The following is a 26,015-nucleotide window of genomic DNA, read 5'->3' as shown; positions in this document are numbered from 1 at the left end:
GAAAGACTAAATAGCTTTTCGGCTGAGTAGACTTTGAAAGAGTCACTTTGTAATGAAAAAGTTGGCCACGTGAGAAGGGACAAAGTCGCGTGTGAAGTGCGTTGCTGGATCCAACAACACTTGTAATAATAAGAAGCAAATACTTAATCACTTGTTGGTTGGAAAGGTTAACAAATAAAGTGGAAGTAGTAAAGGAAACCCACGAGTACGTACTACGTAGTAGTAACATGTAACTTTTATTTATGATAAATCATCAAACCAAAACCAAACACTTTCTGCTTAAAACATTAATCATATCAGTCCAAGTCTCCAAGATTATTGCTTCTGTGTGTTTAGAGAGGTTGACCACTTATCCACCTCTTGAACATGATTGTATTTTCCTCTGGTTTATACTCTAACGTGTGCCCACCTCACTATATAAACCAAACCCCACAAACCAAATCAAGAAAAAAAAAACTCTGCATTTACGTTAATAAAGATGTGTAACAAAGAGGTAACCTTCACAGTAGCAAATGTCATCTTATTAGCGTAAGTAGTGGTGTATCCAGCCACTTTATCAAGTATCATCCATGGCCTCCATTTATCAATAACGGAATAGTTCAGAGACTTTATCCATGCTCGACTTGAAACGAACGGGATTGACATATCGTGATCATTCGCCGCTGTTCACCAGAAACACCATTGTTACAAAACAAATATTTAATGAAGCACATGCTTGTAAAAAGGAGTTGTGTACCTGAAGATGAGAGATCTATAGCCTGCAATGCTGTTACTAAGATGGTGTGGTATGCTGCTTTTAATGTCTTGTTTGCACTGCACGTTATAATTACAACGTTCCCATTTCTCTGTAGTCCCCTGCTAATCAAAAAAGCATCTTACATCAGATTGTGGTACCAATGATGTATGATAATATAAACTTTGTCACATACCTTCACCACTCCAAGTGCTCTGCGTACGCTCTCGTTATTAGCCCAATATTCTGATAATAAATACCTATACGTCTGCAACAAGCAACCTTGTCAATATTCTCTTCTCTATTGGTTACTTGTGGTTTGCATTTGATTTAGAAGTTACGTACATAGCAATCAGGAGATGTAGTGTCACAATTAGTATCTAGGACAAGCTCGTCATATATTCTAGAAACACTCTGTAGATAAAACCACAAATTCTAAGTTAGTGAACTTGTTTACAGTTATTTCGCAATTTCACAAATAACTTCATTCAGAATGTGAATACCTGCTTGAACTCTTCAATGAGTGTCAAGCTGTGTTAAGAGGATCTACATTAACATACTTTTCTCCACAGCTTATCTTCATTGACTACAAAAGTAAGATTTGGTTCCTTAATTATTTTATTTGTGGCAAAAAGAGAGACAAAATATTTTGTAATTGGTAACCTCATAGAGTTCATCAGAGATGAGTGCCATTCCATGAGCAAATGGAACACGAGTGTTATTGTCAAGATCAAAGTCCGTTACCGGGTTTCCGAGCACATAGCCCTGTTGTTGGAGGAGAAAAACAAAACAAAAACTCTTTAAATCCTTAGTGCTTGATAAGGTTATATATGGAAATAACGTAGGCAGCAAGCAAGCAAATAGTGATGAACCTGAAGATTTATTTGAGGTTTGCAGCATAAACAATTTCCAGTGATTGATCAAGAAACAAGAGTCAAAGCAAAAGGGTTTGCATAGGGGATTGAAATAACAAAACACTTACCCTTTGACATTTCTTGAACGATGGCCGGAATCACCTTACCGGAATAAGAGTTTCCGGTGACATAGAAAGGGTTGGACGAATACTCAGGATGCTTGGCTAGCCACTACAAAAGAATAAGGTCATCTATTAATTACCATGTTCAAGTGGACCAGTTGAACAGAACCCCCATTTAAAAAAAAATTCTTAAATTTTGTTTAATAAATATATAAATTATGGTATAAAACTTAAAAATTAATTATATTTCTGAATTTAAGATCTACAATTTCAGAAGAAAAGTTAACTATATATATATAACTACTAATTTAAAATTATATCATTATTTCTTTAAATGTACTGTTAATTTTTTTTTGAACTGACAAGAATAATGATTCTTGTCGGTTCAAAAAAAAATTAACAGTACATTTAAAGAAATAATGATATAATTTGAACCGACAAGAATCATTATCAACAAATAACAAAAAAAAATATCTAAAATTCAAAGAATAAAGACAGATTGTTTACCTTAGAGCAAATCCAATGGGAATACTTAGCAAAAAAATATTATAATAATATGTGGGGTCCACGAAATTTAAGAGTTTGTTTCAAATTAATCATTAGTTAAGGATCAGATTTGTTACTGTGTACGGGTCCCACCGCCACGTAGGATTCTGCGATTGGTTTTTTTTTTTTTTTTAGCTAAAAAAAAATAAAAATAATAAAATAATTTAAAAACCTTACCTCGGTTATCAAGCCAAGAGTAACAGCGTTGCGGATGGTATTACGGATAAACTCATCGACCCGCTTAACTGATCCAGTGTCACTCAGCAAGTGGATTTCTTGAGTAGGAGAAGCCAGCTCCAACAGGTTGATCCAAATATATTATATTCGCCACCTGAAACCAAGAAATGCTTAACATGTTTTTTTGGTAAAACATGTTTACCGACAAGAAATGCTTAACCTGAAAACCAAGAAATGCTTAACATGTTTACCAAAAAAAAAAAAAAAAAAAACCAAGAAATGATATTAAAACTTGAAGATGGAAGATAGAAATACAACTTATTGTTGTTACCTTAGTCCATGAATATGTAGTAGAGACCAAAGATGGGATACTTCCGTTGTATGTCTCCACCTTAAAAGCAAGAGGTCCTGATTTTTGCATTAAAAACAAGTCATTGACTTATTCTGTGGAGACAAAAGAAGAAGGAAAACTTAAAGATTTTTACCATTCTCATAAACAAGTCCAGAGAAAGAAGAGCAGCCAGGTCCTCCTGTTAACCAGACAAGAAGAGGGTCTGTTTTTGGATTGTTCTCGGATTTAATGAAGTAGTAGAACAACTGATCTTCCTTTGCGTCGCTAACACCGATGTACCTGAATCATTTAACTCACAAACTCTAGAGTCATACAGTCTATAAGACTAATGTAAAATAATAAAATGAAGAGAGAGGGACCCGGTTTCAAGTTCAAAAGGAAGAGGGCCTTCAAAACCAGGAAGATATCTGATGATTGAACTTGCATCAGCATGATGCTGAATCGTACAAATAGAAGTTGTAGGAGCAGCGACTTGAGTATCCAAGATTATTTTTCTTGAGTATTTTGAGTGTTAGACAAACATCTATATATACTTAAAAAAACATGGTCGTTGACCCATAAAAAGATGTGGAAGCTTTTCAGTTCGGTCAGTCTCTAAACCGATTATGGCTCCGGTTTAATCTTTCCTTCTCTAGATAAAGATCTTATCTGTTTAAAACATATTTTGTGTGGAAAAGGTTAGCATCTGTGCATGAGTTTTAATTTTAAACAATGACCATTAGACTTTTAGTATGTCAGTGTCAGGGGTTCATTCTTTTATACAATACTATTTTTTTAAAACCACTAGTAACGTTGGGCATAACTTAATAACTTGTTGTTACTAAAGTAGTAGTAGAATAGTTGATCTTCGTCTAGCCTCACCAACTCCTATGAACCTTAATGACTGAACTCCAAAACGAAGAACAAAGAGCTATACACATGCAAAATATAAAGAGTAAGATGAAGAGAGAACATGATCCGGTTTCAGGCTCAAAAGCAAGGAAGAGGGTACAGACCGATCGATTGCCATATCGTACCGAAAGTTAAACCGAGTTGGTAAGGGGGTTTACGGTAATCTTATATTTCAGTTGCTCATTTCTCCTTGCGCACGTGATGATGCACGTAGAAGGGACAAAGTCGCGTGCAAACTGCGAAGAGCAAAAAAGCCGCCGATTACAGCCAAAATTAATTTGTTTTTATCAGCTGTTGGGGGGGTGGTTTTGTAATTTGAAAACATAGAGTTCTTTTGCGGCTAATGAGAATAGTACAGGGTTTATTTTGCAAAATTTCCGTAAAATTTGATCGATGTTCATTTGACGATGGTGGTGGGTTAGTAGACAAAACGACGTCTCGGAGATTGAAATTAAAGATCGTGTCTCTGCTCTCTCTTCCTTCAAAATCCGATTTCAGACAACCTTTTTTACTCCGACACAAGATTTCAACTTTTTAAAGGTCAGCTTCTTCCTCAAACTCAAAACTCTTTTAGCTCACGTTTTTTTTTAGTTTCCTCGTTTCTTTATTTTGCTTTAGTCATTAGAAAGCTTTACCCTTTTCACTTTTGCTTTGCCTTGGGACTTAAGACGAAGTTGACTTTCAGAGCTTTTGTTTTGAATTTCATGCCTCTGCTGAATTATGTTAAAAAGAATAGATTTTTTGAATTCTTGGTGGTGAGTTATTGATGAACTGCTTCTCTATTGCTTAGCTCTCGCTTTTGTGGTAGATTTAAGTACATGAACCGCCCAATCTATTTCCTAATTAAGGTTTGATTCCTAATTAAGAGACTCAAGTCTGTAGTTAAGCTACTGCAGTGTGAGTTAAACCGGTTTTACTGAACCGATATCTTGATCTCTTGTTAGTGTACTTCATATCCCAAGCTTAGAAAAAATCCTACCGTAGTGCCTGCACAAGTGGGGAGTAACTGCTTCAAGTAGTAGTTCAAAGACAAAGATGTCTCAACTGATGGCTGATACAAGTTCAAGGACTGATGTCTCAACTGATGGCGACACAGATCCTAGAGATCTGGGGGTTAGCTCGTAATCTGGCTCTCAAATCATTTTCATTATTTTTATTTTCTTTTTAATGTCATGCTAATTCCTGATGTTAATTACATGCAGTCTGATAGAGGGCAAACGATGCTTGCGGTTGCTTCTGATTCCAGTGGATCAAAGGATAAGTTGGATCAGAAGGTGATATATATTCATCTCTGCGGATCAACAAGTATCTGTTTATATTGTGCTTGTGCATATGCATAACGTAGTTTTGTTTCCTTTTTGATCCATAGACTCTGCGTAGGCTTGCTCAAAATCGAGAGGCGGCAAGGAAAAGCAGACTGAGGAAGAAGGTATATATATCTTTGCTTTTGCAACTTCTCTAGAAAAGTACTTATTTGCCACTACCTTGAACATGTTACATGTTTTCCTCCATAGGCTTATGTTCAGCAGCTGGAGAACAGCCGGTTGAAGCTGACTCAACTTGAACAGGAGCTGCAACGAGCAAGGCAACAGGTTTACACTTTTCTTTCTTATTTGGTTAGGCTCTGATAAGTAAATCTTAATGAGGAATATAGAATAGACCAAGGCCTAATGCCGCAGACGGTTAATCAGTTAGTAGAGTCTTGGTTTAGCTGAAGTTAGAGGAGGAAAACAGACTTATGGGACGTTGATAGTTTTGTTAGTAATGTGAATTTTTATCATCGGCTGTTGAAGGAATAAAGAGAAATATTTTCTGCTTCTTATGAGATTCTGTGCCATGACTCTATATGTGTAACTTTTGCATGCATATGTGATAGAAATAATTTAACGTTTTTAGGGGGTTTTCATCTCAAGCTCAGGAGACCAAGCCCATTCTACTGGTGGAAATGGTATTTTCTTTTCTTCCTCAGTTAGTTTCAATATTGATCTTTTGGCTTGTAATTTATAGGAAAGATAGTTGCATATACTCCATTCTCTAGTGTCTTGATTTGATTTTATGAATTGGTGGTTTCTTAAGTCATATAATGGCAATATGCTAAGGTTTATTTAGATGCAACGGTTTCAAGAGTCAGTGAACATCTGAATGGGAAACTAAAGTTACTGATTCTCCATATAGTTTAGAGTTGGTGTAGGCTTAGGTCTGAAAGGTGCATTTATCTTTTTTTGCAGGGGCTTTGGCATTTGACGCCGAACATTCAAGATGGCTTGAAGAGAAGAACAGGCAAATGAACGAGCTGAGATCTGCTCTGAACGCTCACGCAGGCGATGCTGAGCTCCTGATCATTTTGGACGGAGTGATGACTCACTACGAGGAGCTTTTCAGGATCAAGAGCAACGCAGCCAAGAACGATGTCTTCCACTTACTCTCCGGAATGTGGAAAACACCAGCCGAGAGATGTTTCTTGTGGCTTGGCGGGTTCCGTTCTTCCGAACTTCTCAAGGTTTGAGCTCTTTTTACAAAGTCCATAGAGAATTACTTTGATGAAATAAAACCAAACTCTTAAATAATGGGTTTCAAAACTTTTGACGGCAGCTTCTTGCGAATCAGCTGGAGCCAGTGACGGAACGACAGGTGATGGGCTTAAATAGCTTGCAGCAGACGTCTCAGCAGGCTGAGGATGCGTTGTCTCAAGGGATGGAGAGTTTACAGCAGTCGTTAGCTGATACTTTATCTAGTGGAACTCTTGGTTCAAGTTCATCTGATAATGTCGCTAGCTATATGGGTCAGATGGCAATGGCGATGGGGCAGTTAGGTACCTTGGAAGGATTCATCCGACAGGCTGATAACTTGAGGCTGCAGACTCTGCAACAGATGATTAGAGTGTTGACAACGCGTCAGTCAGCTCGTGCTCTTCTTGCTATACATGATTATACATCTCGACTACGTGCTCTTAGCTCCTTGTGGCTTGCCCGGCCAAGAGAGTGAACACACAAGCATTTTGCTCAGCTCTTTACATAATCTTTCAAACTCAATTCGGTAAAGGATACTCCTTCCAAGAGATCACAAAGCAAAAGGCCTTCTTCTCAGATTCTTACCAGAAGCAATATTTTGGGAAAGAAGACTGCAGATTTGAAAATGGTTTCCTGAGATTGTGTTGTGTGTTGTAATCTTTAGTCAATAAGGTTGTGTAGTTTCTAGAGAGAGTGATTGTTCATAGTGTTTGAATATTGAGAGCCAATAGATTTATCAGTGTAAGGTGGTAGTAACCAACATGACAGAAGATGGGATACTTTCAGAAACTTTGATTGTATGATGATCATAAGCCAAACAGACGAATTCAATTTAAACTGAGAGTTATGTATCTTGAAATCATAGCAATATTTGCACAGCAGAGACTGCCACAGATAAAACTTAAAAAGGACTCGAACAAATCGAAAGGTACTACTAATTATTTTCAGGAAGAGAAAGACTTCCTAAGGAATCGAAAATACAGTGCTGGAGAGACTTGGTAGCATTAGAAAACAATCAACAGTTCAAAAGTAGTTGCTGGTGTAGAAATTCTTGAGAAAATCAGACTTCCCTTGATCCTTGCTTCCGGTGTTCTGCACGAGCCCTTCGCCCACCACGTACTGACCGATGATGTGGTGACGCTGCTTTGCGTGATCAACTATGTCAGTCAGCTCTTCCATTCCCTTGAATAGAAGAAGATCAATCACCTGCAGAAGCAATCAACACATTTTCTTCAGGAATACTACAGATAGCATTCTAAAAGCACTTAACAAAGAGGGCCACGAGATCAATGCACCCAAACACAAAGAAGATGCTTTCAACTAAGGTTCACAGTTCAAACAAATCGCCACACAAGCAAATCTTAACATAGGGCAACAAATAGAAAGAAAACATTTATGCTTCGAAGTAACTATATTGTCATAGCAGGTTCTGCTGCATATGGACTTCTGATTCCAACGCAAAGAATTAAATGTGTAGATGTCACATACAGAAGCAACCAAATGGTAGCAAAGCTTTTAGCAGGGAGTAACGAGTAAAGCTCCCACCTTTTTGCTCAGAGAAACCAATCCACACAACACTTCATTATCCATAAGATTCCACTACCAAGAAGATTTAAGTCTCTAATGGCATAAGCTACTTTCAAAAACCCTAAACGTCGAAGGTAAAGCTTTCAACTTTCAAACACAGATGACACTAAAAAACTCTAAAGGGAAAAGCTTTCAACTTTCAAACACAAATGACAATTAAACAAAGTCAACAGTGCAATAGAACGCAAAGTCAATCTCCTAAACATCAAATAAATAATCAAATTAACAAGAAATGATTCCAATTTAAAAAAAAAAAATGGTATGGGATTGATCAGAGTGAGATTAGGGGAAAGTACCTTAGGGTCGGTGACGTGAGCGTTGTTACGAATCTGAGCAGAGATTGCGAAGCGGAGCTGAGAAGGCGCGACGACGTCTTGGAGATTGTAAATGTCCATGATGGTGGGGATGGATCTACACGCAGCTCTGAAGAAATCGAACACGCGGCGGCGAGCTTCCGTCAGGTTCGCTGAGTTCGGCGGAACTCCGATCTTCCTCAACGTGAATGGTGCCGCCATCTCTGATCTCTACACGCTGCTGCTTACTCGCTAAATCGATAAATCTTGAGCCAAGAACTCATGAGAGGAGAAACAGAGTAACGAATTCAATCGATTTGAGAAAACAAACATCTGAAATGGTAGACGACGTAACGACGTCGTTTCACCAATTGAACCAGTCGTAATGATTTCAATTTTCGGTTTAATCTCTGGTTAAAGTCTGATCTGATTGAGCCATTTGGTTTTCGGTTTAATCTCGAAACAGTACTAAATGGTTAACGACGACGTTTCTACTATATTTTTCTTTCTTTTTTTTTTTGGAAAAGGCTTTTCTTTCTACTATATTTCATCCAGAAATAAAATTTGGAATAAAAATGTTCCCATATTTTCACTCTACAATATAAGTAAAAACTGTGTTTACTTCATACGTAAATTAATCCTTTTGTTTTTCGATACTTCATTATAGAATTATTATATTTTCAAGAAAAAGGAGTAATCCATTAAAGTGTTAAGCAGTAATAATATGCACTGTTGATAACATATTTATTAATGTGAGAAAAAAACAATAAAAAAAAGATCCATCCGCTCATAGCCTGAGGCCCTGAGGTGATCACCAGAAAGCTAAACGTAGAAAACAAACTCTATATGAAAATAATGTACATAGCTGAAGAGAAGCTGGCGTTTGTTTGATACTCTTTATCAATCTTGTGGCTCGGTTTTAAAGGGGGCACCACCTGAAGACGACGCATCACTTCCATTTTGGTTTTGATTTGAAGCATCGGTCTCGTTTTGGTTTTGGTTCTGAAGGGATAGACTGTTTCCTACCATGGAATCGCTAACCAGTCCTGCTTCTACGTCAAACTTAAGCGTCCGCTTGCGGTTGCTGCTGTTGTTGCTGCTAAAAATGAGATGGGTTGTTGGTCTTATGCATATATGGGAAGAAGAAGCTGATGAGAGAGATCTTTTAAAAAAAAAAACTTACTTGTTCAAGCGGTTGTTGATGGCAGATAAGTCTTTTGAAGGGCTCTGGTAAGCATGTGTGCTCTCTCCAACACAAGCGTAGTAACTCTTTGAGCTGTGTGAGATAAGAGCATCCATCTACAAACACATGGAAGGTTTAGCAAAAACTAATATCTTGATAGAAGAGTTTAAAGTACTAGGATCAATCTCTTTACCTTTGACCCTCTAAGGGGAGAAACATAAACATTATGCACAGCTGATACTTTCTTAGGGGACATGTCTGGAACACTTGGAAACACAGACACCTTTGGCGATCCAGGACAATGACCTGCAAATCAATTAACTTAGGTACTGCATTCATGGACAAAAGCTCACGTGTAGCTATAACTACCTTCAGGATTAGTATTGGCCTCCATGGCTTGGTCCTTTTTCACAGGAACTATCTCCACCAGCAACGGTTTTACAGCGGGGATAAATACATCGTTGTAGAATGTGATGATGTCAACATGATCAGGTCCTACTCTCTGTTACACAAAGTCGTTATCAGAAGTTTTTAGTCTTTCTTCATCGAGTCACAAGACTTGTTCAACTACTTAAAGCTTAAGAGTGTTATGTATAATACCCCTTGACGGCGACCCTGTGACGAATCCACAAAAACGCTGCGGAAAACCAGTGGCTTGCACTGTGGTTGCTTCCTATAGTTGTATATGATTTCCCTGAACGTCAGGCTCATTTGGGATATCTAGAGGAAGAAGATTCATTAAAAAAATGTTAGCCGAATACAAGACCATATAAACAAGACAACTTTAAGTTTAAGACGTTGAACTCACCTTGGCTACTCCGTAAAAGCAACAGAGAATGATCTGGTCAATATGGCGATTAAACAAAAGAGAAGTCCTCTGAGCAAGCACACGTTGGAAGAGACGGTATACACTCTCTCTTATTTGCTGCGAAAGTTGTAGCCTTTCCACCATTCCGTTGATTCTAACCGCAGCTAATTTATTAATCTGTGGGTATGACAGGTAAGACATATAATCAGTATCACGTTTAATGTGCTATGTTTCAGTTACATCCAACCAAACTATTTGTTATAAGTTGTAAAGGATGTATAGCACCAATGATTGCATTGACCTACCTTAGTGAAGAATATATTGATACCAGTTTCTGCACAAGTTTCTCCTCCGCCTCCTGGGTTAGGCCGTGTGGGACTGTACACAATTATCCGAAAAGGTAAATTTAGCAAGTACAGAGACATAAAATTCAGGAAAATCAAACTAACTTGGCTGACTAATTCGCCATTTATACACACAATTACACAGGACGTACGTAGCAAATGCAGACTGCAACGGAGGTGGCAGCGTCTTGGATTTAACGTTGCCTAAGGCCAACAGACGATCCTTTACTGGTGATGCAAAGGAACTGCGTTCAACTAGAATGCTGCGGTAGTCAGTACACAGTCTTTTGGGCGATTTAATATCTCCATTTTGTCCTGTATGGCAGTAAATTTGAAGTTTTCGGTAAGAAAGGCGTTTCAATGGCTTTGATTTAAATACTAAATTACATTACCTGGACATGCTTCAGGCTTTTGGACATGATTTGATGAACCTTCAGAGAAGTTAATAAGAGCTGCAATAGCATCAAGAGACGGCATCGGTTCAGCTAGCAATCCAAGCCGGTTAATCTCCAACGCAAGCGGTGCCTTGGCGACGATCAGAGAGTTGTACATCGAGGAGCCTCTCTCCCACACCATACTCTCCAGAAGCCGCTCCTCCAGCGAGTTGAGATGCCGTCTCAGCTCTCTAGGCAGAGAATCCTCATGCCTGATGAAACTCTCAATCACCTTGCTGAGATCAAAGGCCGTGATCCCAGTCCTCTCCAGAACAGCCGGGAACAGCATCGTTATGCTTTTGTGAGTAGCCAGAACCAGCTCTGCCGAGCAAGCCAGCATGCATCTGTGGAACCTCTCGTTCGTCAGCAAAGAGTTCAAGTTGTTCACGTGCAGAATCTGAGCTTCGGCTTTACACATGGCCTCGAGGACTCTGTAGTATAGCTTCACAGCTTCTAATCTTCGCTGCTGCGCCCATATGTCGTCCATGAGGTTAACAGGCTGCAAGCTCCCGCCTGCGCATTGGTCCCCAAGAGAGCTGTTCGGAAAAATAGCTTCCAGTATCACATGCGCTCTTCTTGTGACATCGTTTGTTATATCCCTATCGCAAGATTTCAAGAAAAGCTCCAAACCAGGAGAAGGCTTTGGCGGAAGCGGACATATAACGGTTCTGAGCCATTTGGCAGTTGTCATCGCTGTGCTCACTGGTGTTGCTGTAACAGTTGTCTTAGCTGCGGCGGGTGACTTATGAGGAGAGAGCGGACTTATAAATGTCCTCGCGGGTGAGCTCAAAGAATCAATTTTCCTCTTAGCGCCGGTGATGTTTACAGCTCCTGCAGATAAGCTTCCGGATCCAAGTAAGCTATCCTCTTCGTTGATGAACACCCTCTCATCAAGCTCGCCTTTATTACAGACTGTTTCATCGTAGTCTTTTTCTAGTGTGGTCAAGCTAGTTGAGATGGATGTTTCGTCCAGTAAATCCTCAAAGTAGGTCAATCCATCTGAAAATGAAGAACAATCAGGTAACGGTTTAATCGGCTTACATGACTTTGTGAGAGGAAGAATGTTCTTTTAGACCAACCTGGGTTAATATTATCTAGCGTGTCAGTTTTGCATGCAGATGCTGGAGATGGCTTCTTCTTCAGTATTGTTTCTATCAGATTATTTGCCTTCTCCATTATTTTCCTCAACTCATCTTCTGAGGCGTCATATATCTTGCAAAGTGATGCAACCAAGTCTACATCTTTGTCACCTTTCTTAACTGAAACTCATCACAGAAATGAGAATTAGCGAATAAATATTCAATGAGGCAGAAGAAAATAAACACTTACCAAAGCGTGAGGAGTCTTGGATGCTGAAGTTTCTAAACCGACAAGGAACGTGTATGATCAAAATAGCCTGATGATACCAAGAAGAAAAATTAGTCTAAACTTATCAAGTAAAACAGACTAGGGAGTGGTACAAAGCTAGTCACTAACCAATACAGAAACTAGGCCATTAGTGCATGTCACAAGGTCTTTAAATCGACTAAAAGCATGGTTTCGGAGTGCTAGAAAGAGTAACCATCCAAAACGGTAACTATCCGGCAAGTAACTAGCAGAGTTTGCTGATGTCATTTCGGCGTTTGCATCGTATGTCAAGAAGAACTCCCGGTACCCACGCTTGTAGTATCTGTTGGCAAGATAGGTACCAAAAAAACATTATACATACAAGACAAATCACTAGAGCTTATTCACACGAAGACCAGAAGTCTGAAATTAAATCATTCTCTTCTTATGATAATTGCATAGTGAGAAAGTTTGCTTCTCAGATTCAGGTAATAAAACAGTATCTATGACACCCACTATCATGCCACGGAACAAGAAAAATGAACACAGGAGGGAAGCTAAACTCACTTGCTTAGAAGGCTAAGATGTACAAAGTTCGCCTGCAACTCCTTTGCCTAGTAAGTAAATATTAACAAAAGGTAACATATGTTAAGTGAAGAAGCAGTGATGGACTAAGACAAAACTATATTAAAAGAGCTTAGGCAAAACCTGAAGTCTGTTCTCCCAGTCAGCACCATAAAGTTCACAAAGCACAGGACCAGCTTTGACCACAAACTGAGGTAATTCTTTGAAAAAATCCACAATACTGAAACAGAAACAAATAATGTTTGTTATCTATGAAAAAATGTATTAGAAGGAACGATGAAGTGGTGATTAATTACTTTAGCTTCAGAGCCCTCAGGATCTGACACAGATTAAACCCATTATCACCAGACACTGACTGTCCGTCCACTTGTTTTCTCACAGTAAGAAGCATCTTCACTGAATAGAGAATGAACGCAAACCAGAACCTCTCCACTTCCTCCCGCTAATAATCAGAATCACAAAGAATCAGTCTTAGTGAACCATACTCTTAACTAATAGAAAGGGAAAAAAAAAAAATTCACCGTTCCACTTCCAATGTTAGCCATGTTTGCTGACAAGATCCGTTTGGTTTCTGAAAACAACTTCAAAGCTTCATCGCAAACGCTCCCTTCAAGGGAAAGAACTTTCTGCAATTAAAAAAGTAAAGTCTAGGGATCAGACCTCAGTGACATCAATCCATGATACATGCAATGAGATTGGTAAAGATAAAGAGTGAAACCTCGCATAAGTCGAAGAGAGTAGCTTCACTTCTTTTCCCATTAGGGTCAATGGGTGGAGTCACTGGTGGCTGAACTTCTTCCATCGTCTCCACAACGCAGCTGAACACATGAAAAAAAAAAAAAACAGTACTTTTTCAGGGCAATAGGGGAACGAAGACACGGACAAAACGATTCCACCACAACACTTCCTGTCTTAAACTCATATTCTTGAATTCAAGCAAAAATTACCCAAACCCTATCGATAAAAATTGAATTTTTTTTTTTCAGGAGAAATTTCTACAAGTTGCAATTGAATAGCGAAACATCAAATTAAACACAAAACCCCCCTAAAAATAAAATTCAAAAATCCATAGATATGCAAAATGGTAAAGATCTTACATTTGCTCCCAAAACCGAAACGTCGCCGGTTTGAGCTGAACAGAAAGATCCAAACTTTTAAGAGCTCCTCTTAAAAAATCGACGAATTAAACGAAGAAACAGTGAGAACGAAGATCTTCGTATCTCTCACTCTATCTTCACCTCACTCTCTCTCTCTAGATTGGGGGATTATGATTAAGCGGCAAACCCTAAAAAAGGAATCTATCTAGCGCGGGAAAAACAACACTTGCGTATACATACACTTGCGTATACAAATTATATACGATCACTATCGACCATTCATGTCTCGACACCTACCCCTTAATGACCCCAATTTACCGCCAAAACGTTCTTACTGTTGCGTGAAACGTTGAGAGGGAAAAAGATTCTACGTTACGGCGGTGTTAAAACTAACGGAGTTTGCCATAAACGGCGTCTGGGTTTTCGTGACCGCGACAAAGCCTCGTGTAAGTTACGACGGGGCCCCGCGTTATACGACACCGTTTGGGATAATGTTTGGTTGCAGGGGTATGAGTGTCCAATTCGTGATTGTGGATAGCGGAGACACTAGCAGACAGATAATCAGATATTTTTCCGACAAGCTTATGAAGTCACCATCTGATCACGCCGCGGGGATAATCGACGGCTCATACCATCCGGTTAGAGATCGCCGAGGAAGTTCGCAATCTATCTGAGAAACACTGCGAGGTAAGACTCGCATTGTTACAGTTACAGTCAGTTTCTGTTTCGGACACAAAGAAACCATCTTGTGTTCTTAAAAGCTCAGTGTCTTGATATTGATATGTGACTCTGCGTAATTCTCCGTTTTCTTGTAATTATCATTAGATGATTAGGTTCCGTTCTCTTGTAATTGTCATAAGATGATTAGGTTCTTTTTTTTTTTTTGAAACAAAGATGATTAGGTTCTATATGCGTAGCTTTAAGCACAGATATGATCACATTCTTCTGTTGAAAATAGCTAAAAAGCTCAAATGTAAAGCTCCATTTCAGTTTTAAGTTCATCAAAAACGTTACGTTTGTGTTGAATCTGTTCTCTAGTATTATCTTTGTTTGCTGGATCATGACCAGCCTGCATTACATCAAGTAGCATACTATCTGTCTTGAGTATCGAACTGATGGTGTGTGACCTACCAGTAGATGTTTGTGTCGTGAAGCTGATCTTATAAGCAAGGTTCATGAACTCACTTCAGACCCTGATGTCCATGGTTAGCTTTTGTTGTAACTAATGCTTGTTTTTGTATGCCTCAGTTACAACGTCTGGTTATCAAAGGAAAGTACCATGAAAAGTTTCTTCTGCATGATTAAATGAGGTGATTTGTTGTGTGCAGGGATGTTTGGAACTCTTAGTGAGGAGCGGCATAAACGTCAAGGGGCTGCAACATCAATGTTTGGAACTAACGCAGTCAGCGACACGAGCAGGAAATCAGGATACCGGTTGGTTGGAGATGTGGATTTTGCTCAAGCTTCTTAAGTTGCAGGTTTCATAACTCCAGTCCCTGGTGGTGTAGGCCCAATGATCCTTTTTCATAGACTTAACGATACATTGAAAATCTTAAAGCATACGTGATCCTTTTTCATAGACTTAACAAAACTTAAGTTATCAAGTCACAAGCTGCTCAAGGTATGGCAAATTCCACATACCATGGATGCTAACTCTCACCTAATGTAGATGCTCTAGGTCTATCTGACAAGAAATAAACACTCGGAATAACTTTTCATGCTTTCTGCAGTTGAACAAAAAGATTATAGGTAAAGTATAACGAATCATGCAAGAAAACAATAGTAGTAAGTAAACTCTGAGATTCAAACCTGCACAGGGAGATAGAGCTTGAACTCCGAAGGGAGCTCTTCGTCTGAGTAAAGACGGTCAGCAAAGCATATCCTTCTAGGACTGCAGTTAGCATGAACCTGAACTCGCAAAGTCTCAGCGTAATTAGTCCCATAAGCTCTCCTAGTAAGATCAGGTAAGTTCAGCTCGATCTGATTCCACCCCTCATCCATCTTCAATGGCATTGTGCATATATATGGCTTCACTCTAGACTCTAGTCACAGACTACCACAAAAAAAAAGAAGATAATACTTCAACACAACACAAGACATCAATACTAATAAGTAATAACAACAACTGTATCGTACAGGTGGAATTTAATTATTTTATTAAAATGCTAGAAATCTAGAATTTGCTAGTATTATAAAAGTAAACTAACGTGGTTTATAAAACTTTCTAACCAACCTATTGAATGTCAAAACCAGTGCTTTGAAACCCGACCTAGATCCACGGTCGAACCAGTAGACCCGGTATATAATTCAGTTTGGATTTTAGAAAAAATATATTATTTAAAAACTCGGTAAATTCCACAAAAATTCTTAAACCCCATAACCTGGCTACCGGTTGAACCATTGGTTGAACCAATACGTAACTTTTAATTATTTTTTCTTGGATCTTACATTATTAAAATCTATTTTGTATTCTAATTAAAAAGATAAGATTTTAGTTTTTTTTCAAAAATAAAAAGATAATATGATCACGTGGATTATGAATCTACTAACAAAACTAATTGATGTAATTTGACATAGTTTATTTTTGTTATCGATAATTTATTATAATTTTATATTTTACTTTTGCTTAGTTTTGATTTAAAGTTTAATTTTATTATTCAAACTAGTTATTTAAATACTTATAGATTTTAAGTCTTGATATATTTTTATTCTATGTCATAACTCTTAACTTGTTACAAAATTGTTAAATAGTCTATCTTTTATATTTTGTATGTGAAATAAAAATTAAAATTAAAATTAAAATTAAAAAACTAAAATTAAGTATTTTCCCAAATGGTTTTTAAAACATAAAACATTTCTTATATTTTTCAATAACTAATATATTATTATATAAAAATTATTTAATTTATTAATATGTGGTTCGGCCGCGGTCAATCCAGTAACCCGATGACCGGTAAGTTGTCCGTGTCCGGATCAGGTTTCAAACATTGGTCAAAACCAATGAATATATAATATTCAGGTATGTTTGCTAAATAATTAATGTAGGCGTCAATTAATTATCATAAGATGCAGATTTTGCTTATGTTTGTTTCGAAATTTTAAATGCTGAGATATGAATTGATTGTATTTTAAAATATCTGACCAATTAATGTAGGAGTGTTAAAATCTGTAATATCTAAAGTTATAGTTATATAAGGAAAATCGTTTTTGTTAGTAATTTATTATCTTGCCGATTTTTCTGTTGGAAAATTATTCCCATTAATTATAATTTTAATTTAAATGGTAATGGCAGTGTATTGTAAATACTTACAAAATAGAAGGAGACTTCACAAATGGCTTCATGTTTTAATATTACTAGGTGATTTCCACGTGTTCATGCACAGTTACAAACATTTACGTAATGATTGAATTAAAAAAATTGATAAAAAATTCTTTGTTTATAACTTTTAAGTTAATTTCTAATATCTATAATATTATTTGAAAAGTCAGTTTGTTATGTATTATTATGTTTCCATCTTAATTGGATACTAGATCCTGATCCTAGATCCTGATCCGCGCGCCAGCGCGGTTATGAATTTTCAGTTTTTAATTATTTATTTTATTAAATGATGTATTTGTAAAGTTCATTCATATTATATTTATTAAGTAAATTTTTTTTTTGCATCTTAAACTATCTATTCTTTTACGAATGTGTGATATCATATAAAAAAATATAAAAAATGAGTATACATAGTTAATTAGATAATTGTAAAAACATAAATTTTTCTTTCGTTTGCGATATCATATAAATAATGATCCGCCCAGTTAAAAAAATCATGATTTTTTTTATGTGTAATTTTTTTTTTGACCATTTCCTTAAAACTATATTAAATTTTACATATTATAATTAGAATATTTTTAATATCTTTACCTTTTTATTTGAAATGCAACTCAATATTTTTTTAAAGATTATAACAAAATATTTAAAAAATATTTTTAGAATTTGTTTGAAAAATATGAAAATTACATTTAAAATTAAAATTATCCTAAAATATGATAAGTTTTGATGTAAACGAAAACTCAAATTATGTCAAAAATAATGATATTCAATGATAATAACAATTTTAATTGATTATTTTTTAAAAAAATACATTTACAAAAATATTGTTTGAAATAAAATTCATTTAGCTTTCAAATATAAAATGAAAATATTATAATTAAATAATAAAAAATATAAATAAAAACCATAAATTTAGCAACTGACAACTGAGTTACATTATGCTAAATTTTTCTTTCTAACAATTTATCAAATGACAAATGAGTTATGAGCAAATAATATCATATAATTTTTAAAAACATAGCCATTCTTAAATATTTTTTGAATAAATAATTATTTTTAAATTTAATCAACTGAAAATAATATCCGTATAATTGTGTGAGTCAAATTCTAGTTTTGTTGATGCATGTTATATATTAGTGCTGCATGTTTTAGGTAACATTTTGATGATGCACGTTTTGAAAAATCTCTATTATTAAAATTATGCACGTAGGGATAACTCATGAGTTTTTTTGGTTGATTAAATGACGTTATGTCCAAATTTATTTAAGGATATTTCATTAAGTTAACTGAAAAAGACAAACAATAAAATAGGAAGTTTAAATTCATTTAAACATATTTCATTAATGTAACTGAAAAGACAAGTAATAAATTTGGCAGTTTTATTCGTTTTAGGATATTTCATAAATGCAACTGAAAAAGACAAGCAAAAAAAAGGGAGTTTAATTAATGAAGTAAGAACATTTTCAAATGGGTACTTCTCTTTTTATAATATAGATTATCCTAAAATATGATAAGTTTTGATGTAAATGAAAACTCAAATTATGTCAAAAATAATGATATTCAATGATAATAACAATTTTAATTGATTTTTTTTTTAAATACATTTACAAAAATATTATTTGTAAGAAAATTCATTTATCTTTCAAATATAAAATGAAAATATTATAATTAAATAATAAAAAATATAAACAAAAACCATAAATTTAGCAAATGACAATTGAGTTATATTATGCTAAAATTTTCTTTCTAACAATTTATCAAATGACAAATGAGTTATGAGCAAATAATACCATATAATTTTTAAAAACATAGTCATTCTTAAATATTTTTTGAATAAATAAATATTTTTTAATTTAATCAACTGAAAATAATATCCGTACAGTTGTGTGAGTCAAATTCTAGTTTTATTGATGCATGTTATATATTAGTGCTGTATGTTTTGGGTAACATTTTAATGATGCACGTTTTTTAAAATCTCCATTATTAAAATTATGCACGTAAGGATAACTCATGAGTTTTTTTTGTTGATTAAGTGACATTATGTCCAAATTTATTTAAGGATATTTCATTAAGGTAACTGAAAAAGACAAACAATAAAATATGAAGTTTAAATTCATTTAAGCATATTTCATTAATGTAACTGAAAAGACAAGTAATAAATTAGGCAGTTTTATTCGTTTTAGGATATTTCATAAATGCAACTGAAAAAGACAAGCAAAAAAATAGGGAGTTTAATTAATGATGTAGGAACATTTTCAAATGGTACTTCTCTTTTAATAATATAGATATGATTTCACATATAATATTTTGTATGGTTTTAAATATATTTTTTGTGTTGGACTATTATTTTCTTAATTTCATGTATTTAAGTTCATTTTCTTATATTTGTAAATATATTGGCGTTTTTGTATAAATGGCTATATATTGTTTTAGAAAATAGGAAACATAAATATTAAATCAGAATTGCATTAATAAACATAACTTGTAATATTTTGAAAATTCATACAACAAAATACTACTACACACTAAATCTTAATAATGGTTTGATTTGATTTTTCATAATTTAGTATATTGAATTGTATCGATTTTCTGATCACAATTTTTTTTGTTACAATTAAAATAAAATAAGCTCATCTTGTTACTTTTATCTTAGGATGAAAAATATATTTGGTAAGATTATGTATAATTTGATATATGCTGTTTTCCATAAAATTAAAAAAATTGAAGTGTTAATAAATTTTGTTATGAAAATTCTAATCATTCAATCAAAAATATATTGATAAATAAGAAATACTATTTATATTGTTGTAGCCTCACGTTATAACATATTTATTTGGTTTTAAAATAATCATAAGATATACTAATTTTTGGAAAAAAATAAGATATTAAATAATCATTTATGTTGTTTCAAATTATTTTTTTATTAATTATTAGATCAAAAGATATTTATAATAAAAATATTATTATCTTTTATAAAAATATATCTGAATTATTATATTTTTAAGTTTTTGTGAAGTTATTTTTATATATATTTATAAGTATAAATTTTTAAAAGTTATTGAATTTTTTATTTTTGTTGTAGGAAACATAAAGAATAAAAAAACTAAATTCGTTTTTGTATAAATTTCTATGTTTATATTTTATAAAAAGTTTCTTTTTATTATTTATGTGTTTTAAAAAAAAGGAAAATTACATTAAAAATTTAATTACAGTTTTATCAAGAAAAATGAAACATAGATAATTGTTATTAGTGTTTCAAAAAAAGATAATTGTTATTAATGGAAATCACTAATAATAATAAAAAATAGAAATCACTAATAATATTTTTAATTTATTAAGGGCGTAAGTGTAATAAACCACTGTAAGAGTTAACATGAACGCGGCACATAAGAAACTGACTTCTCAAATAATATTAAAGAGATAGATTTTAAATTTTTGATACATATAAAATAAACTTTCAGTTTTTACTCTAATTTTTAGTTTATTAAATAATAATTTTAAACAAAATAATATAAATAACAAGGATAAAACAAAAAAAACTACTAATGTTTTAAATTTGGGTGCAATACACATGAAACATTATTAATATTTATTTAACAAACAATGCATGAAACATATGTCAATTTAAAAATGTTACATTTAGAGGTAACTGAAGTAATAAAGAACTATGTTGTTGCAAAACTACTAGAAACCGTTACTTTATTAATACAAACACCAGTAATATCAGTTAAACCAATCGATTACTATATGTACACACTGATAAATAATGGGAATAGAAGAAATAAAAACAATCCAAATAAGAAGTTAAAACGTAATCATACAAAATGGACACTAAGACAATTTTTATGGTATTTTTTACAATCACTATTTTAGTATCACATGCGTGTCCAAGTTTGAGCCAAAAAGATGTTGACGATGAACTACTAGTTAATCCCGGTCGCGAGATGGAAGCATTGACAGAGATATCACCGACTTCGCAAGATTACAATATATACATGCTCGGCAAACTGCCACCAAAATACTTATTGTATCTCAATTCCTGTGGGGACAAAATGGGGCCCAGTGGTGATGAATGTATTGACGATGTTCTTAGAGAGATTCTTACGAATAAACATGCTTCCAAAGAGTGTTGTGTAGAGGTAGTAAAAACTGGAAAAGAATGCTACATGGAAATTCAAAAGTTTATTTTTCGATTGTATCAATTCAAACGCTTTGCTTCTCAAGTTTCTTTCAGAACTAATCAGGTGTGGGATAGATGTTCTTCTGAAGTTGAAACTCCTTTGTCATCTCACCATAGCGCGATTGAGTTATCTTGATTGAACCTTATATATCATATGATGTATTATAAAATAAAAGGTTGTTATACTATTATATCTATATAAAATCAAATCAAATTTTCATGAGCCAATTTATTCTCTTTAACTCTAATGCGGTTAAACATAACTGCACATGAATATTGTTAAACAAAATCGTATATTTCCTTAGATAACCTAATAAAAAAAAATTTAAAAGTGAGAAAACCATATATGGAAGGAAAAAAAAGAGGCAGCTCTCATTATATGAAAAAGAGCATCATGTTTCAACAATTCAGAAGCATCCATACAACTACAACCAGTACGAACTCATATAAACATAAACATCTAATGGCATGTGGGGTGGAACATGAACTCGCCTGAAACTACAGATAAATGTTTCGGTTACGATGGTTGTAGTGGCCAGTGGGGTATGAGAACGAGTGAAGAAGAAGAAGCATAAGAACGGCGATGATCTACGTTTCACACGACGCACGATTCCATGGATAGTTTCATTCGACATCGTGATGGAGGACATAGCTTACGATCATCGGCTTTGTGCCGCTCCTCCAAACTGACTTATTCGTGGCAACCTTCCAAGTCTAAGAGATCAAAGGCTTTCTACAGTGCTTCTTCACTTGACGATCTCAAAGGAATCAAACTGATGGATGATATATTCTTGTACATCCTCTTTTTTTCTTTCTTTCATCATATTAATCATTAAATAAGTATCTTTCTCATCTGGAGTTTGCATAGACTTATGTTTTGTCTCTTTCCGTTTTTCCGGCATTACTGAAGAAATTCGATTTTGGAGGATGTTCCAGGGAATGATGGCATTAAGCGGGTCACTGGCCAGTATAAAAATTATCCTACTGTATGTAATGAAATGAACTGGAGTATATTCCATTCTGTAATTGTGTACCCGGTCTGATGACATTGTTCCTCCTCTCAAATAAATTAAAATTTACACATCATTGAAATTCCACATAGATATGATAATCTTAAGCATATATGATTCCATTACATAAAAACTAAGCAAAAGTTAAGATACTAGCTACTCCACAGTATGGTAAATGCCACAGACCAGGATGATACAAGTCAACCTGAAACTCTCACATAATGTAAAAATGCTCTATGTCTATCTGAAATAGTTTGAAGTATGTTTCCTGCGTGGTACCATGTCAATGGCATAAACACTAGGAACAACATTTCATGCTTTCTGCAGTCAAACAAAAATAACATTGATAAGTATCAAAACGAACAATGCAAGAAGAAATAAACTGACACTCAAACCTGCACAGGGAGATAGAGCTTGAACTCCGGAGGAAGCTCTTCATCTAAATAAAGACGGTCAGCAAAGTATATCCGCCTGAGACGGCAGTTAGCATGAACCTGAACTCGCAAAGTCTCAGTGTAATTAGTCCCGTAAGCTCTCCTAGTAAGATCAGGCAAGTTCAGCTGGATCTGATTCCACCCCTCATCCATCTTCAATGGCATTGTGCATATATATGGCTTCACTCTAGTCACAGACTACAATTAAAAAAAGGCTTCAGATATTTTCACCAATGATGCATAGACACTACTGAGACTGAATGAAACAAGGGAAAGACGTTACATACTTGAAAGTTAGAAGCTCGGAAACGCCTACGCACATTCTTGTCATCAAGAATCTGAACCTCGAATGAGAAATACTTCTTCATATTCTTCACTACCAATACCAAAAAGGGAAGTTTGATACCAAGAGTTGCTGAGAGATCAGCGGGGCAAGTAATGTACGTAGACTGGATGTTTGAACCAACTACTTCAAGCACATTGGATTGTATGTCATCATCATGGCAACGCTTCACATGACCATCCTCAACTATGAATCAAACAAAACATTAATGATTAGCTAAAACCCAAAACATTAATGATTAGTTAATTAATCGTTCACCTTCTTTGTCCCATATCTGAAGAGGCTTACTTCTGCAAAAAAAAAAAAAAAAAAAACATATATATCAAAAGAATCAATGGTGGTTTAGAGAATATCAAAAGATTTTAATGAATCACACTGAAACGCACCCTAGACTGTACAGAATAGAGAGGAACCCAGACTGAAACGTGTTCTTGAACATCTCTTCCTGCTTCTCCGATTCCCAGAAAGAAGAAGCTCGTTGAAACAGAATTAGAGACGGTGCTGATGAATTAATCGTTTTAAGTCTTGGGTCTCGGCCCATTAACACATGTGTTACCCTTTGAGTTGAGAGAATACTAAGGCTTCAGCCCATTAAGATATCAGATGCCATTTTTTCCTGTAGGGATGTTAAATCCTGGGCTAGGACTTAACCTCTTTTTGTTAAATATAAGCTCAGTACTATTTTAAGTCATCCCTATTTTATTCTTATTTTAATTAAATGTTAGAGCTGGTACCAGGATTATCCTATTTAAATAAAAAAAATTATTTTATTCATTTTTGTCTTTTAAGTTCTAAGCATCAAATTAGCAAAACGAATATGTGATATGATTATCTTCTCCATTCGTTGATCATCAAAATCAAGTTTTTTCCTCAAAAACCTAAAATTGATTTTTTTCGCAAAAAATCACAAATTTGAGTTTATTGTACAAATCAAGAAAATTGAGTTTTCCCTCAAAAATAAAAAAAAATTAAGTTTTTTCGCCAAAACTAAAAAATAGAGTTTTTTTTGCCAAAAATTCAAAAATCTAGTTTTTCCACAAAAATTGCTAAAATCGAAAGTCAAATTTTGCGGTTTTGGTGGAAAACTCGATTTTGCGGTTTTGGCGGAAAAACTCGGTTTGCGGTTTTGGCAGAAAAGATCGGTTTTGTGGTTTTTTGGGGAAATACTCGTTTTTACAGTTTGGGCGGCAAAACTCGATTTTATGAAAACTATTTGACCATGTAATTATTTCAATAAACATAGATTCAAGTTTTCATTAGTTAATTTTTTTTTAATTTAGTGAAATATCACTCCCTATGTTTCATATTAAATGTAATTTTTTTTAAAAAAATGTTTTCATTATAAATGTCGTTATACATTTTCATACATATTTAAAAGGAATTTTTAATTTGCTCTCATTTTTGGTTCATTAGTCAATAAATTCAAACAAAGTATACTATTTTGTAAGAATAAAACCAAAAATTACTAATTTTCTTAATTTGTATGCAAAAAATTTAAACACACATGAAACATACTGATTATTTAATTAACAATCAATGCCTGAAACATAGAAATCAATTTAAAAATGTTACTCTTAGAGCTAACTAAATTGATAAAGAAATTATGTTGTTGCAAAACAACTAAAAATGTTATTTTTAATTAATACAAATCAATAACATTCAAAACCACTTGATTGCTATATATAGATACACTTATAAATCATGGTAATAGAAAAAAAAAACAAAACAATCCAGAGAAGAAGTTAAAAAGTAATCATACAGAATGGAGACTAAGACAATTTTCACGGCATTTTTCTTTATCACCACTTTGGTATCATCTGCGTATCCAAATTTGGGCCAAGAAGATACTGACGATGAACCACTGGTCAATCCCGGTCGCGAGTTTGATACATTAGATGCGATATCTCCGGCTTCACAAGATTACAATAATTATATGCTAGAGAACCTCCCATCAAAATACATAACGTATCTCGAAACTTGCGGGAAAAATATGGGGCCTAGTGGTACTGTGAAATGTAATGTAGATGTTCTTAAAGAGATTCTTACGAATAAACCCATTTCCAGAGAATGTTGCCAAAAGGTAGTAAAAGCTGGAAAAGAATGCTACATGGAGATTAGAAAGTTTATGTTTCGATTGTATCAACTCAAACGCTTTGCCTATCAAGTTTCTTTCAAAATCATCAAGGTTTGGAATAGATGTTCTGCTGAAGTTGAAAGTCCTTCATCATCTCATGATGACACGAATGAGTTATCTTGATTGAACATTTGTTATATTGTATGATGTATTTTGAAATAATGGTTTGTTATACTATTTTATCTATATAAATTGAAATCAAAGTTTCATCAGAATATTCGTTCTCCTAATTTTAATCATGGGTTATCCTAGAAAGTGTTTGTTTAGCATAGTTTTGAGTTTATCAAATATAAAATCTAATTGTACATGAATCTTGTTAAACAAAATCGTATATTTCTTTCTTTGTTCCTCGAATAAATTATGTTGTTTGAGAATCAAGTAGATTTATAAGAACAAATAAAATGTGAGAGAACGATATAGGAAAAAAACCAATAGGTAAGTTTCATTTTTCTTCAAAACAAAAGCTGATCTCATTTTTATGATCCTAGCTAGGATCTAGTTTGAAAATTCTTGATAACGATTTGTGAATTAATTATGTAAGCTCTTTTACAATGTTTTTCCACAAAACATATAATCTCTTTGTATTTTCAGGTCATCTTAGATGAGATGATCACTATTTTGACGCCATCATATGAAAGGGGTAAGTACCAAAGAAAAGTGGAGTGAACAGAAGATGAACTCCCCTGAAAATGCAGAGACATGTTTTGATTAAGATGGTTTCAATGGATAAGGTTTGTTGGGTATCAGGACGAG

General features: G+C 34.4%; 5 protein-coding genes, 2 long non-coding RNA genes and 1 pseudogene across 12 annotated transcripts; 3 read left to right on the top strand and 5 right to left on the bottom strand.

The window, feature by feature from the left end:
• Positions 1-92: 92 nt before the first annotated feature.
• Positions 93-3,068, bottom strand: LOC106417545 (annotated as a pseudogene).
• A 943-nt stretch (positions 3,069-4,011) lies between these two features.
• LOC106418554 (transcription factor TGA6) lies at positions 4,012-7,036 on the top strand. Of its 4 annotated transcripts, XM_013859279.3 has the most exons (9): positions 4,108-4,215; positions 4,466-4,523; positions 4,620-4,788; positions 4,878-4,949; positions 5,045-5,104; positions 5,190-5,267; positions 5,572-5,623; positions 5,904-6,175; positions 6,268-7,036. In XM_013859279.3, the coding sequence occupies exons 3-9, from the start codon at positions 4,711-4,713 to the stop codon at positions 6,658-6,660; spliced, it is 1,005 nt and encodes a 334-aa protein (XP_013714733.1). In that variant the 5' UTR covers positions 4,108-4,215; positions 4,466-4,523; positions 4,620-4,710; the 3' UTR covers positions 6,661-7,036. The 4 variants fall into 4 exon arrangements, with proteins under 4 accessions (XP_013714734.1, XP_013714732.1, XP_013714733.1 ...); XM_013859280.3 differs by lacking the exon at positions 4,466-4,523 and having other exon boundaries at positions 4,012-4,215; positions 4,620-4,785; XM_013859278.3 differs by lacking the exon at positions 4,466-4,523 and having other exon boundaries at positions 4,012-4,215.
• LOC106418555 (NADH dehydrogenase [ubiquinone] 1 alpha subcomplex subunit 6) lies at positions 6,995-8,421 on the bottom strand. The gene is made up of 2 exons (XM_013859282.3): positions 8,069-8,421; positions 6,995-7,391 (listed from the first exon to the last, which is right to left on the bottom strand). The coding sequence occupies exons 1-2, from the start codon at positions 8,285-8,287 to the stop codon at positions 7,209-7,211; spliced, it is 402 nt and encodes a 133-aa protein (XP_013714736.1). The 5' UTR covers positions 8,288-8,421; the 3' UTR covers positions 6,995-7,208.
• A 321-nt stretch (positions 8,422-8,742) lies between these two features.
• Positions 8,743-14,064, bottom strand: LOC106418451 (retinoblastoma-related protein 1-like). 2 transcript variants are annotated; one of them, XM_013859165.3, is made up of 18 exons: positions 13,843-14,064; positions 13,464-13,563; positions 13,267-13,371; positions 13,042-13,187; positions 12,869-12,965; positions 12,728-12,774; positions 12,311-12,503; positions 12,164-12,230; positions 11,914-12,093; positions 10,793-11,833; positions 10,553-10,715; positions 10,362-10,434; positions 10,057-10,233; positions 9,849-9,968; positions 9,618-9,750; positions 9,442-9,554; positions 9,249-9,364; positions 8,743-9,164 (listed from the first exon to the last, which is right to left on the bottom strand). In XM_013859165.3, the coding sequence occupies exons 2-18, from the start codon at positions 13,545-13,547 to the stop codon at positions 8,966-8,968; spliced, it is 3,054 nt and encodes a 1,017-aa protein (XP_013714619.1). In that variant the 5' UTR covers positions 13,548-13,563; positions 13,843-14,064; the 3' UTR covers positions 8,743-8,965. The 2 variants fall into 2 exon arrangements, with proteins under 2 accessions (XP_013714619.1, XP_013714620.1); XM_013859166.3 differs by having other exon boundaries at positions 8,743-9,161; positions 13,843-14,062.
• A 153-nt stretch (positions 14,065-14,217) lies between these two features.
• Positions 14,218-21,439, top strand: LOC106418453. 2 transcript variants are annotated; one of them, XR_001283671.3, is made up of 4 exons: positions 14,234-14,529; positions 15,171-15,591; positions 15,660-15,806; positions 21,035-21,439. It is a non-coding gene; the product is annotated as an uncharacterized LOC106418453 (long non-coding RNA). The 2 variants fall into 2 exon arrangements; XR_007318082.1 differs by having other exon boundaries at positions 14,218-14,529; positions 15,171-15,806.
• LOC106418452 lies at positions 15,395-15,927 on the bottom strand. Its single transcript, XR_001283670.3, has 2 exons — positions 15,652-15,927; positions 15,395-15,566 (listed from the first exon to the last, which is right to left on the bottom strand). It is a non-coding gene; the product is annotated as an uncharacterized LOC106418452 (long non-coding RNA).
• A 988-nt stretch (positions 21,440-22,427) lies between the features above and the next one.
• On the bottom strand, positions 22,428-23,644 carry LOC106417546 (cilia- and flagella-associated protein 20-like). Its single transcript, XM_013858335.3, has 5 exons — positions 23,515-23,644; positions 23,387-23,418; positions 23,073-23,314; positions 22,747-22,983; positions 22,428-22,672 (listed from the first exon to the last, which is right to left on the bottom strand). Exons 1-5 carry the CDS (start codon positions 23,565-23,567, stop codon positions 22,664-22,666), a joined length of 573 nt encoding a protein of 190 aa, XP_013713789.2. The 5' UTR covers positions 23,568-23,644; the 3' UTR covers positions 22,428-22,663.
• A 1,196-nt stretch (positions 23,645-24,840) lies between these two features.
• Positions 24,841-25,696, top strand: LOC125580335 (protein DOWN-REGULATED IN DIF1 11-like). Its single transcript, XM_048744682.1, has one exon. The coding sequence runs from the start codon at positions 24,891-24,893 to the stop codon at positions 25,383-25,385; it is 495 nt and encodes a 164-aa protein (XP_048600639.1). The 5' UTR covers positions 24,841-24,890; the 3' UTR covers positions 25,386-25,696.
• Positions 25,697-26,015: the final 319 nt, after the last annotated feature.

The sequence above is a fragment of the Brassica napus genome, chromosome C1 (genome assembly GCF_020379485.1).
Source record: "Brassica napus cultivar Da-Ae chromosome C1, Da-Ae, whole genome shotgun sequence".
Lineage (NCBI taxonomy): Eukaryota > Viridiplantae > Streptophyta > Magnoliopsida > Brassicales > Brassicaceae > Brassica > Brassica napus.
Note: the sequence above shows the minus strand (reverse complement) of the source record. Positions and strands in the feature narration are given on the sequence as shown.

Coding starts and splice junctions, on each gene's coding strand:
- LOC106418554 (XM_013859278.3), top strand. CDS start 4,711: ATGTCTCAACTGATGGCTGATACAAGTTCAAGGACTGATGTCTCAACT. Junction 4,950..5,044: donor AGGATAAGTTGGATCAGAAG/GTGATATATATT, acceptor TTTGATCCATAG/ACTCTGCGTAGGCTTGCTCA. Junction 5,105..5,189: donor AAAGCAGACTGAGGAAGAAG/GTATATATATCT, acceptor TTTCCTCCATAG/GCTTATGTTCAGCAGCTGGA.
- LOC106418555 (XM_013859282.3), bottom strand. CDS start 8,287: ATGGCGGCACCATTCACGTTGAGGAAGATCGGAGTTCCGCCGAACTCA. Junction 7,392..8,068: donor CTCACGTCACCGACCCTAAG/GTACTTTCCCCT, acceptor TTGCTTCTGCAG/GTGATTGATCTTCTTCTATT.
- LOC106418451 (XM_013859165.3), bottom strand. CDS start 13,547: ATGGAAGAAGTTCAGCCACCAGTGACTCCACCCATTGACCCTAATGGG. Junction 12,504..12,727: donor CATCTTAGCCTTCTAAGCAA/GTGAGTTTAGCT, acceptor TCTTGCCAACAG/ATACTACAAGCGTGGGTACC. Junction 9,969..10,056: donor GCTTTTACGGAGTAGCCAAG/GTGAGTTCAACG, acceptor TTCTTCCTCTAG/ATATCCCAAATGAGCCTGAC.
- LOC106417546 (XM_013858335.3), bottom strand. CDS start 23,567: ATGTTCAAGAACACGTTTCAGTCTGGGTTCCTCTCTATTCTGTACAGT. Junction 23,419..23,514: donor TCTATTCTGTACAGTCTAGG/GTGCGTTTCAGT, acceptor TTTTTTTTGCAG/AAGTAAGCCTCTTCAGATAT. Junction 23,315..23,386: donor TCAGATATGGGACAAAGAAG/GTGAACGATTAA, acceptor TTTGATTCATAG/TTGAGGATGGTCATGTGAAG.
- LOC125580335 (XM_048744682.1), top strand. CDS start 24,891: ATGGAGACTAAGACAATTTTCACGGCATTTTTCTTTATCACCACTTTG.